This window comes from Notolepis coatsorum (assembly GCF_963971535.1).
Source record: "Notolepis coatsorum genome assembly, chromosome: 16".
Classification (NCBI taxonomy): domain Eukaryota; kingdom Metazoa; phylum Chordata; class Actinopteri; order Aulopiformes; family Paralepididae; genus Notolepis; species Notolepis coatsorum.
Genome location: NC_140180.1, coordinates 628,393 through 641,555, shown reverse-complemented (window position 1 = coordinate 641,555; position 13,163 = coordinate 628,393). Strand labels below are relative to the sequence as shown.

The 13,163-nt window shown below is 46.4% G+C and overlaps 1 protein-coding gene across 1 annotated transcript in view; it reads right to left on the bottom strand.

Moving 5' to 3' along the window:
• Positions 1-13,163, bottom strand: part of LOC311243108 (zinc finger protein ubi-d4-like) — a 33,018-nt gene that overhangs the window by 1,081 nt on the left and 18,774 nt on the right. Inside the window, exons 5-10 of the mRNA XM_084332196.1 lie at positions 13,052-13,144; positions 11,692-11,776; positions 7,757-7,894; positions 5,130-5,261; positions 3,425-3,537; positions 1,952-2,033 (exon numbers count right to left, since the gene is read on the bottom strand). Of these exons, the coding sequence (XP_084188322.1) occupies positions 1,952-2,033; positions 3,425-3,537; positions 5,130-5,261; positions 7,757-7,894; positions 11,692-11,776; positions 13,052-13,144 (643 nt within the window). The remainder of the gene's footprint in view (positions 1-1,951; positions 2,034-3,424; positions 3,538-5,129; positions 5,262-7,756; positions 7,895-11,691; positions 11,777-13,051; positions 13,145-13,163) is intronic.

The window sequence follows — 13,163 nt, the reverse complement described above, 5'->3', positions numbered from 1 at the left end:
CAGGGCTCGGTCCTAGGACCCCTTCTCTTCTCCCTCTACACTAAATCACTGGGTAACATTATCACGTCTCATGGCTTCTCCTACCATTGTTATGCCGATGATACTCAACTCTTCCTCTCCTTCCCTCCCTCCCTCCCTCAGATATCCACGTCTCTGAGCGGATCTCGGCCTGTCTGTCCGACATCTCCGCCTGGATGACGACCAACCACCTCAAACTGAACCTAAGCAAAACAGAATTGCTCCACCTGCCGGCCAAATCCTCCCCCCTGACCGACCTCTCCATCACAGTCGAGAATGCAGCTGTGACCGCGTCCCCGACCGCCAAGAACCTTGGTGTTGTCCTCGACGACCAGTTGAACTTCTCTGCTCACATCGCAGCGACAACCAGAACCTGCAGATTCCTCCTGAGCAACATCAGAAGGATCCGCCCATTCCTGACAAAAGAAGCCACCCAACTCCTCGCCCAATCAACAGTCATCTCCTGCCTCGACTACTGCAACGCACTGCTCGCTGGCCTCCCGGCCACTGCCACTAAGCCTCTTCAACTCATTCAGAACGCAGCGGCCCGCCTGATCTCAAACCTACCGAAGTCGGCCCATGTCACCCCACTTCTTAGGGACCTGCACTGGCTCCCCATTGCTGCACGAATCCGCTTCAAGGCCCTCGACCTGGCATACCGTGCGGCAAAGGGAACCGCTCCCGCCTACCTCCGGTCAATGGTCTCTAACTACACACCCTCAAGACCCCTACGCTCTGCATCTTCTGGCCGCCTCAGACCTACTCCTATCCAAGCTCCGGGAGGGTCATCAAAGAGAAGTCGCCTATTCTCAGTCCTTGCCCCACAATGGTGGAATGAACTACCCACCCCAGTTAGGACAGCCGAATCACGTCCAATCTTTCGCCGTCGACTGAAGACGCACTTCTTCAACCATTATCTGAATTTAAAAAAAAACTATATAAAAAAAAAAAAAAAATCTAACCCTAACTAACCATACTGTCATGCACTTGTCCTAATAAACTAACCTACACTGTAACACTCAACACTTTGATGAACATTGTTACTCAGCTGATAGAGTTGTGCCCTTCCTGATGGCTTGTCGTACAGAACTTGTAAGTCGCTTTGGATAAAAGCGTCAGCTAAATGACTAAATGTGAAAAGGAGATTGAAGAAGCAAGGCTTATCTGTGTCCATCCCCCATCAAATAACTAACTGCAAGATTACATTATACTTCAGCAAGTACAATACGACACGTAATGGTGTCATTAGGGCTGCAACTAACGTTTATTTTGGTAGTCGACTAATCTGTCGATTATTTTTTCGATTAGTCGACTAATCTAACGATTATTTCTGTCACGCCCTCCATCTCTGCTTCCTGTGGGCGCGGCTCCTTCTCCGGGCTCTTAGCAGACTTCTTAGCTTAACATAACAGACCGACAGTAAGTTTGGGGGAACTAATGGGATAACTGGGGTTGCAGCAAAAGTGCAACTAAGGGCTAAAAACACAATGAAATTAAATAATAATAATAATAATAATAAATAATATAGGCTTCTTAGCAGACTTCTTAGCTTAACATCCCAGGGAACTAATGGGATAACTGGGGATGTTGTTTGCTCCTGACAAGAGTCTCAAAGTCTGGGGTGATGGTAGACAAAGCAACTCTGAGGTCATGCTCAATGTCCAATCTGTTCCTCTGCTCTGTCTTCAGCTGGACCAGAGCTGAGAAGCCACTTTCACAAAGATAGGTAGTGCAACAAATAAATATCTAAAAAATAAAAATAAAAATAAATGTTTTTTATATATGACGCATCGACGCAAAAATTCGGCGTCGACGACTTTTTATGATCGACGTCGTCGATTATGTCGACTAATCGCTGCAGCCCCAGATGTCATGATGATGTCCCTCGTCGTCATCAACAGTGTAAATATACTCCACTCTCTCAACACGTTACCTTCCGGGGGCTCCGTCATGGGCGGGCTGAGGCAGTACATGTGGTAGCCACGGTCACAGTCATCACAGAACAGCAGCTGGTCCTGTCAACACAACCACACAGATACTGTTAGAACGTCACAGGCCTAACTAGGGATGCCCCCCGAGACCCGCTTCTAAACGGGAACCGCTTCTAAATTAGAAAAAAACTGAGTATTGATAAGATCCAACGTTATCGGTTCTGCTATCGGTGCTCTCAAGTTATCGGTTCTGCTATCGGTGCTCTCAAGTTATCGGTTCTGCTATCGGTGCTCTCAAGTTATCGGTTCTGCTATCGGTGCTCTCAAGTTATCGGTTCTGCTATCGGTGCTCTCAAGTTATGGGTTCTGCTATCGGTGCTCTCAAGTTATCGGTTCTGCTATCGGTGCTCTCAAGTTATCGGTTCTGCTATCGGTGCTCTCAAGTTGTAGGCTACAGACAGCTCTGCTCTCATCATGGCGGACAGAACGAAACGTTCGAAAGTCTGGGTATATTTTATTAAAGTCGATGCCGACAACTGCAACAAGACATTTGCCAGTAATGTATAAGCGCTGGTACTCGTCAATGTGGCCGGCGGCGAGCTAACGTTGTTGTTAGCGTGAGCTCCGGTAGTTGAGTCTAAAGTAATGGCAGACATTCCGCAAGAAAGAAAAAACGAATAAGAGCTTCTGATTGGTGGTAAGAACAGCAGAGGTGGGTGCAAGCGGTGTGACGTAATTTGGCAGAATCGATTGTCAATCAATATTGTTCTGTTGTGGTCTACCTACCTGACATGCATTGCAAACTCATAAACAAGTCTTGAGCAAGACAAGTTAGGTTATGAAAGCCAGTGAGTATTGTATGACTCAGACTTCAGCAATAATCATGAGCATTATAAAAAAATAATAATGGTTATGAGGAATACCATAAACATATTTCTTGATGTTTCTTTTTTTCAAGTAAGTAAAGAGGCATATGTTCATATCGGTGAGCACAATTTGTAACACAAAAAGAGAGACGTGTAGCCTATTTATTTATTTAATATTTTATTTATTAATTTTATTATTATTTTATTTGTTGCCATGCAACTGTTTGTTTGAACTTCTGTTAGCCTTTTGCTGTAAAACAAATTGTTTAAAAAAAACTTTGTTGTTGATTATAAAAAAGTCTATAATTCAGACACATTTAAAACATTGCTGCCGCTGTTGCTGCTGAAGAAATAATATTTATTTATATTTATATAAAGTTATATAAAAGAATAATAAAGCAATGTCGATTCTGTTCTTAATTCATTGTCTTTTAATTAACAGTGCAGTGAGGTACAGTACAGTGAGGTACAGTGTAGTGAGGTACAGTACAGTGAGGTACAGTGTAGTGAGGTACAGTACAGTGAGGTACAGTACAGTGAGGTACAGTACAGTGAGGTACAGTACAGTGAGGTAGAGTACAGTGAGGTACAGTACAGTGAGGCACTCACATCGTTCTCCGAGGTGCCGCAGACGTTGCAGCACTTGCACTCAATGCACTGCCAGCGGTAGGTCTTGACGGCGGCCATCATAACAGCCGTGAACTGCAGGCAGGTGGGGTGGCCTGCAGGGGGCGACAGAGACACTCAGAACACGACAAGCGAGGAACATAAGACCCAGTGCCTCATCCGTAGCCAACAGTGTATCGCACTATCGCAGGACCTTTTTGTAAACTTTATGTACATTATACCCGTTATGTCTTATTCTTATTACTTGTATTATTGCACAAATGTCTTATTCTTATTCCTTTTTATTACTTGTATTATTGCACAATCGCTGCAGGCATGACCCCCCGCATTTCACTGTATGCTTGTATGCCGTGACAAATAAAACTCTTGACTTGACTTGACTTCATTCATTCAAACGAGACACTGAAGCAGAAGGGGATACAACGTTCTGACGGGCCGACACGACCTGCACCTTTAACCCTTTCACTGACGCACAACCAACCGGTTAACCCTTTCACTGCGACAATACACATAAGGTTAACCCTTTCACTACCACACTACAGACGGTTAACCCTTTCACTACCACACTACAGAAGGTTAACCCTTTCACTACCACACTACATGTTAACCTTTTCACTACCACACTACAGAAGGTTAACCCTTTCACTACAGTAGGTTAACCATTTCACTACCACACTACAGAAGGTTAACCCTTTCACTACCACACTACAGACGGTTAACCATTTCACTACCACACTACAGAAGGTTAACCATTTCACTACCACACTACAGAAGGTGAACCCTTTCACTACCACTACAGATGGTTAACCCTTTCACTACCACACTACAGACGGTTAACCATTTCACTACCACACTACAGAAGGTTAACCCTTTCACTACCACACTACAGACGGTTAACCATTTCACTACCACACTACAGAAGGTTAACCATTTCACTACCACACTACAGAAGGTGAACCCTTTCACTACCACTACAGACGGTTAACCCTTTCACTACCACACTACAGACGGTTAACCCTTTCACTGCCACACTACAGAAGGTTAACCCTTTCACTGCCACGCTACAGAAGGTTAACCTTTCACTACCACACTACAGAAGGTTAACCTTTCACTACCACACTACAGAAGGTTAACCCTTTCACTGCCACACTACAGAAGGTTAACCCTTTCACTACCACACTACAGAAGGTTAGCCCTTTCACTAGCACACTACAGAAGGTTAACCCTTTCACTACCACACTACAGAAGGTTAGCCCTTTCACTAGCACACTACAGAAGGTTAACCCTTTCACTACCACACTACAGAAGGTTAACCCTTTCATTACCACACTACAGACGGTTAACCCTTTCACTACCACACTACAGACGGTTAACCTGCTGGTCAGTATGACTTACTACCATAGTGTCTTTAGGTATCACTGTATTAATATTAACCCTACAACGCTGTACATACATCTGATTAGCACTATTACTCAGTAGTACTAACGGTAACCGTCTGTAGTGTGATAGTAAAGGGTTGACCTTCTGTAGTGTGGCAGTGAAAGGGTTAAGAAATGCAGAGTAGCAATCCGATCATTGGGTCATTCAGGGACAAATATTATTGAAATATAAAACACATTTTTCTAAAAATAATTCTGCTATCGTTAAGGGGTGTAATTTAGCGACGCGGGTGCGGTCCCCCCCCTACCTGAGCGTCCGCAGTCGGAACAGGACACCAGCTCTTCTGACTGGCCGGTCTTCTGGTTGAGGGTGGAGTCTCCCAGGCAGAAGTCGCAGTAGTCGTTGGGCAGCGCCAGACCGTTGGGGTCCTTCTTAGGGGCTGGGAGAGGAGGAGGAGCAGTGAGACAGGTCATTCAGTAACACTATGGTCCTTCTTAGGGGCTGGTAGAGGAGGAGGAGGAGCAGTGAGACAGGTCATTCAGTAACACTATGGTCCTTCTTAGGGGCTGGAGGAGGAGGAGGAGAGTCATTCAGTAACACTATGGTCCTTCTTAGGGGCTGGGAGAGAGGAGGAGAGTCATTCAGTAACACTATGGTCCTTCTTAGGGGCTGGAGGAGGAGAGTCATTCAGTAACACTATGGTCCTTCTTAGGGGCTGGGAGAGGAGGAGAGTCATTCAGTAACACTATGGTCCTTCTTAGGGGCTGGGAGAGGAGGAGGAGAGTCATTCAGTAACACTATGGTCCTTCTTAGGGGCTGGAGGAGGAGGAGAGTCATTCAGTAACACTATGGTCCTTCTTAGGGGCTGGGAGAGGAGGAGAGTCATTCAGTAACACTATGGTCCTTCTTAGGGGCTGGGAGAGAGGAGGAGAGTCATTCAGTAACACTATGGTCCTTCTTAGGGGCTGGGAGAGGAGGAGGAGAGTCATTCAGTAACACTATGGTCCTTCTTAGGGGCTGGGAGAGGAGGAGGAGAGTCATTCAGTAACACTATGGTCCTTCTTAGGGGCTGGAGGAGGAGGAGGAGAGTCATTCAGTAACACTATGGTCCTTCTTAGGGGCTGGGAGAGGAGGAGAGTCATTCAGTAACACTATGGTCCTTCTTAGGGGCTGGAGGAGGAGGAGGAGAGGAGTCATTCAGTAACACTATGGTCCTTCTTAGGGGCTGGGAGAGGAGGAGGAGAGTCATTCAGTAACACTATGGTCCTTCTTAGGGGCTGGGAGAGGAGGAGGAGAGTCATTCAGTAACACTATGGTCCTTCTTAGGGGCTGGGAGAGGAGGAGAGTCATTCAGTAACACTATGGTACTTCTTAGGGGCTGGAGGAGGAGGAGGAGAGTCATTCAGTAACACTATGGTCCTTCTTAGGGGCTGGGAGAGGAGGAGAGTCATTCAGTAACACTATGGTACTTCTTAGGGGCTGGAGGAGGAGGAGGAGAGTCATTCAGTAACACTATGGTACTTCTTAGGGGCTGGAGGAGGAGAGTCATTCAGTAACACTATGGTCCTTCTTAGGGGCTGGAGGAGGAGAGTCATTCAGTAACACTATGGTCCTTCTTAGGGGCTGGAGGAGGAGGAGGAGAGTCATTCAGTAACACTATGGTCCTTCTTAGGGGCTGGAGGAAAAATCAAGGTTTCAACTATTTATTTTTTCGTTACTTACAGAAGAAGTACTGCCTATTCTTAATAGTTGATTTTGAACAATAAATATAATAAAAAAATAATACAAAGATAATTTGCTGTGAAAATAAAAAATTAATAAAGTAAGATAGAATAATAAACAAAACAGTCCGAAAAGGAATAGGAATAAGGTTCTGCCCCTTGTTACAATAAACCATATGACTCTCTGATCAGTGACTCACTCTTGTTATATAATAAACGATATGACTCTCTGATCAGTGACTCACTCTTGTTATATAATAAAGCATATGACTCTCTGATCAGTGACTCACTCTTGTTATATAATAAAGCATATGACTCTCTGATCAGTGACTCACTCTTGTTATATAATAAACGATATGACTCTCTGATCAGTGACTCACTCTTGTTATATAATAAACCATATGCATAAAGCATTCGATACAATACATCATGAGATTCTACTTAAAAAGATGGACAGGTATATGGTGTCAGAGGGGTCGCATTTGGCTTAAAAGTAGGGATGTCAGATATTATCGGCCTACCGATATTGGCATTAAAATGTGATATCGGAAAATGTCGGTATCGGTTTGCAATTAACTTTATTTTTTTTTCTATAACCTTTATTTACCCAGGCAAGCAAGTAAGAACAAATTCTGATTTTATTTATTGTCAAAGTATGCATAATGTGTTAATTCCACAACAAGATATATGTAATGTTAATTACCTAAAATTATTCAGTTTTTTGAACCCCTGCATATATCGGTATCGGTTGATATCGGTTGTTATCGGTATCGGAAATTAAGCGTTGGACAATATCGGTATATCGGTAAAAAAGCCAATATCGAGCAGCATCCCTACTTAAAAGCTATATTAGTAATAGACGGCACGAATTTGTTCAAATAGGCCAGAACAAGTCAAGGTGAATAAATATTACCTGTGGTGTCCCACAGGGGTCAGTGTTGGGACCCAAATTGTTCATATTATACATTAACCCTTTCACTGCTGCACTACCAAAACGGTTAACCCTTTCACTGCGACAATACACAGAAGGTTAACCCTTTCACTGCCATACGACAGCCGGTTAACCCTTTCACTGCCACACAACCGATGGCGACCGTCGGTTGTGTGATAGTAAAGGGTTAACCTTCTGTCGTGTGGCAGTGAAAGGGTATCTGTAAAGTGTCTGAAATATTTAAATACACCTCTCTCTCTCTCTCTGATCAGTGAGACTCACTCTTGTGCTCCTCTGGGTGGTGTCGCGGAGTGGGCGGAGCCTCCACCTCCTCTCGATCCTCGCCCTCCTCCTCCGCCAGGTGGGAGTGTGTGTAGTGGTAGCTGAGGCCCGGGCGGTTCTTATAGCGCTTCCCACAGACTGAGAGAGAGAGAGAGAGAGAGACACACACGCACACACACACACACACACACACACACATACACACACAGGGATTACAGTATTATATATCAGGGTAACTATCTGCACGTTTCAACAAGTTACTTTTTAAGACCTTTTTAATAGAACTTGTCTTAGAGCAAAATCTGAGAACAATTTCACGACCATATTGACAAACAAAACAACAACATATATCGACACTGAACTGGCGGCTGCGCCGATTTAAATTCCCATGCGTTCCGTACAAACTCTCACCAGACTCACCAAGCTCTCACCAGACACACCAAGCTCTCACCAGACTCACCAAGCTCTCACCAGACTCACCAAGCTCTCACCAGACTCACCAAGCTCTCTCACCAGACACACCAAGCTCTCACCAGACACACCAAGCTCTCACCAGACACACCAAGCTCTCACCAGACTCACCAAGCTCTCACCAGACTCACCAAGCTCTCACCAGACACACCAAGCTCTCACCAGACTCACCAAGCTCTCACCAAGCTCTCACCAGACTCACCAAGCTCTCACCAGACTCACCAAGCTCTCACCAGACACACCAAGCTCTCACCAGACACACCAAGCTCTCACCAGACTCACCAAGCTCTCACCAGACTCACCAAGCTCTCACCAGACTCACCAAGCTCTCACCAGACTCACCAAGCTCTCACCAGACTCACCAAGCTCTCACCAGACTCACCAAGCTCTCACCAGACTCACCAAGCTCTCACCAGACACACCAAGCTCTCACCAGACTCACCAAGCTCTCACCAGACACACCAAGCTCTCACCAGACTCACCAAGCTCTCACCAGACTCACCAAGCTCTCTCACCAGACACACCAAGCTCTCACCAGACACACCAAGCTCTCACCAGACACACCAAGCTCTCACCAGACTCACCAAGCTCTCACCAGACTCACCAAACTCTCACCAGACTCACCAAGCTCTCACCAGACTCACCAAGCTCTCACCAGACTCACCAAGCTCTCACCAAGCTCTCACCAGACTCACCAAGCTCTCACCAGACTCACCAAGCTCTCACCAGACTCACCAAGCTCTCACCAGACTCACCAAGCTCTCTCACCAGACTCACCAAGCTCTCACCAGACTCACCAAGCTCTCACCAGACACACCAGACTCACCAGGCTCTCACCAGACACACCAAGCTCTCACCAGACTCACCAGACACACCAAGCTCTCACCAGACTCACCAAGCTCTCACCAGACTCACCAAGCTCTCACCAGACTCACCAAGCTCTCACCAGACACACCAAGCTCTCACCAGACTCACCAAGCTCTCACCAGACTCACCAAGCTCTCACCAGACTCACCAAGCTCTCACCAGACTCACCAAGCTCTCACCAGACTCACCAAGCTCTCACCAACATCTCACCAGACTCACCAGACTCACCAAGCTCTCACCAAACTCTCACCAGACTCACCAAACTCTCACCAGACTCACCAAGCTCTCTCACCAGACTCACCAAACTCTCACCAAGCTCTCACCAGACTCACCAAGCTCTCACCAGACACACCAAACTCTCACCAGACTCACCAAGCTCTCACCAGACTCACCAAACTCTCACCAGACTCACCAAGCTCTCACCAAACTCTCACCAGACTCACCAAGCTCTCACCAAACTCTCACCAGACTCACCAAGCTCTCACCAAGCTCTCACCAGACTCACCAGGCTCTCACCAGACACACCAAGCTCTCACCAGACAAGCTCTCACCAGACTCACCAAGCTCTCACCAGACTCACCAAGCTCTCACCAGACTCACCAAGCTCTCACCAGACTCACCAAGCTCTCACCAGACTCACCAAGCTCTCACCAGACTCACCAAGCTCTCACCAGACACACCAAGCTCTCACCAGACTCACCAAGCTCTCACCAGACACACCAAGCTCTCACCAGACACACCAAGCTCTCACCAGACTCACCAAGCTCTCACCAAGCTCTCACCAGACACACCAAGCTCTCACCAGACAAGCTCTCACCAGACTCACCAAGCTCTCACCAGACTCACCAAGCTCTCACCAGACTCACCAAGCTCTCACCAGACTCACCAAGCTCTCACCAGACTCACCAAGCTCTCACCAGACTCACCAAGCTCTCACCAGACTCACCAAGCTCTCACCAGACTCACCAAGCTCTCACCAGACTCACCAAGCTCTCACCAGACACACCAAGCTCTCACCAGACTCACCAAGCTCTCACCAGACACACCAAGCTCTCACCAGACACACCAAGCTCTCACCAGACTCACCAAGCTCTCACCAAGCTCTCACCAGACACACCAAGCTCTCACCAGACAAGCTCTCACCAGACTCACCAAGCTCTCACCAGACTCACCAAGCTCTCACCAGACACACCAAGCTCTCACCAGACTCACCAAGCTCTCACCAGACACACCAAGCTCTCACCAGACAAGCTCTCACCAGACTCACCAAGCTCTCACCAGACTCACCAAGCTCTCACCAGACTCACCAAGCTCTCACCAGACTCACCAAGCTCTCACCAGACTCACCAAGCTCTCACCAGACTCACCAAGCTCTCACCAGACTCACCAAGCTCTCACCAAGCTCACCAAGCTCTCACCAGACGCACCAAGCTCTCACCAGACTCACCAAGCTCTCACCAAGCTCTCACCAGACTCACCAAGCTCTCACCAGACTCACCAAGCTCTCACCAGACTCACCAAGCTCTCACCAGACTCACCAAGCTCTCACCAGACTCACCAAGCTCTCACCAGACGCACCAAGCTCTCACCAGACGCACCGAGCTCCAGGTAACCCCACAAAAAACAACCACTTGAATACAAAAACCTAGGGCTGGACGGTATGGTCTAAAATGTATATCACGGTATAATTTGAAGCGTAGGCGGTAACGGTATATATCACGGTATATTCATTTATCTTAAAATGTCTATATAAATGCTTCTGAAGGGGTAAAACACTGGTATGGCAGCTATTACTAGGGATGCCCCGATCGGTATCGGCCGATATTCAGTATAAATATGAGATCGGTGAATTCCGATAATGCTTTATTTTCACAGATCGATGACACGCGGGAAAAACATGATCCAATTATCAGCGGAGTTCTAGCTCGCTGTCTTCTCTGAGGCACACAGCTGCTGCTGCACGCCTCGCCCCCCCCCCCCCCCCCCCTCCCCCTCCCCCTCCCCTTCACAGACCCATGTCAACAAATGCTCCGGCAAGAGTCGAGTCGAGTGCAGCTCCTCTTTCAACATAACAAGCATTAAACAAAATGACCCAGTCAACTATTCACTTCAGTGTAATGCATGAGGCGTTGTCCAATGTAATCTAGCTACCGATAGCTCCTGACATCAACGTCTGATATCATCAGTTTGGCATTCGTTTTCGCAGGTTGTTGGCCATCGTTGGCTAACTGGCTATCGTTGTTCCGTGAGCTAACGTTAGCTACCTAGCTAACGTTACTGTTTAAAATGACCCAGTCAACTATTCACTTTAGTTTAATACATGAGGCCTTGTCTAACGTTATCTAGCTGGCTAGCTACTGATAGTTAGCAAGTGGAGAAAAACTCGGTACAATTAAACACTAATGCAATTCAAACGTTGAGTGAATCGTCAAGTAACGTTAACGTCATTGCTACTGCTGTGACTAGCTGCTCTAGTCTACCGGTCACAAGGTATAGTGAAAATTCATACCGTTTATACCGTATACCGTTTATACCGTCCACCCCTACAAAAACCTTTAATATAATAATAGTATATTTCTTGTGTATAGAGTACTCACTGTCGCAGGCGTAGGGCTTGTCTCTCTCCTCCAGCGCCGCAGCGGCAGCCTCCGTCTTCTTCTTGCCGTTCCTGTCTCCACGACCCTGAGACACGGACGGTAGTTTACACTTTGCTTTTATTTGTCACATATATAAGCAGGGTCCCCAGACATTGCCAAAATGAAATTCAAGGACTTTTAAGTACTTTTCCAAGCACACATTTTTCATTTTCAAGGATGTCACTCGAAGGATACAATTCACTTTTGCAGTTTTTTTAAGCTAAGCATCTTCTCGGCCTGCTGGCCAGCTGGAGCATCACGCGCCAAGAAATGAGGAGAAGCAGTTGGAGCGCGCGAGACAGCGACTCGGCAGGTTTGATTAAAGGGGAACTATTTGACTATTTCTTTCACTATTTGGGCACTTTTACACAATTCCTGTGAGTCTATGGAACACCTCTGTAATTTTTTTTTTTTTATTCATTGTTTTGTATTTCTAATCAAGTCCTCAAAAACAGCATTTTTCTACCTCAAGATCTCGAGCCGTTTTGAGGCTGGGCTCCTAAACCACTGTGTGGCCTTCGAAGCATCTGGGACATTATCATGCAGCTGAGTCTCTCTGACATCACAAATCAGCACATTTTCAGATGACTCAGTTCAGTGAGGGTGAATATTGTGAGAGGAGAATTGGAAGAATGCGCCAATATGAGAATTAGAGACATAGATCATATTAATATAAGTTCACATAGCTAGGAAACAATGCTAAACACTCAAAAAGGCCATTTATAAGATAGTTCCCCTTTAAAACCGAACAAAAAAAAATATTTCTCGATTCAGAACAATTTGATCATGGGTGAACAAAACATTCAATGCGAATCGTTGATTTGATACGTCCTGGCACTCATTCCCTAATGATATCGTGCTCCAATGGGCCAAGTTCGTTTTTGGGATTTTTGCAAAGACGAAGGACGTTATAATGCTGCGATGATTTCCTGGCTGTTGCTAAAGAAGGGAGCTAGAGCCTGTACCAAGTCTTCGGGGCCGAAAGAAAGCATCGAATCACAGTAAGTACACACAGTACGTCGTAATTAGTTAATTAGCAGTAGGACCTCGTTCATTCATCCGTTTGTGTCAATAGTGTATTAACGTTACTATTTTACTGTAGCGTTTCTGCGTTTCGCCTCTGTGCTAGCGTATCTGCCATCTCTTAGGTAGGCTATCGTGCAGGTGGGTGACTGGCACTCAAAGCGCATTGCGAGTAACCTTACAGATGTGTTCCATAGACTCACAGGAATTGTGTAAAAATAGGGGACCTTTAAGTGGTGGGAGAGGGTTTGTGTGTGTGTGTGCGTGTGTGTGTGTGTGTGTGCGGAGGGTTAGATACCTTGGACTTGCTCTTGCCTCGTCTCTTGGGGGTCTCATCCTCAAAGTCCTCGTCGTCCAGATCGTCCAGGTAGTCGTCGTGGTCCAGGATCCTCTGGAGGAGAGAGAGAGCG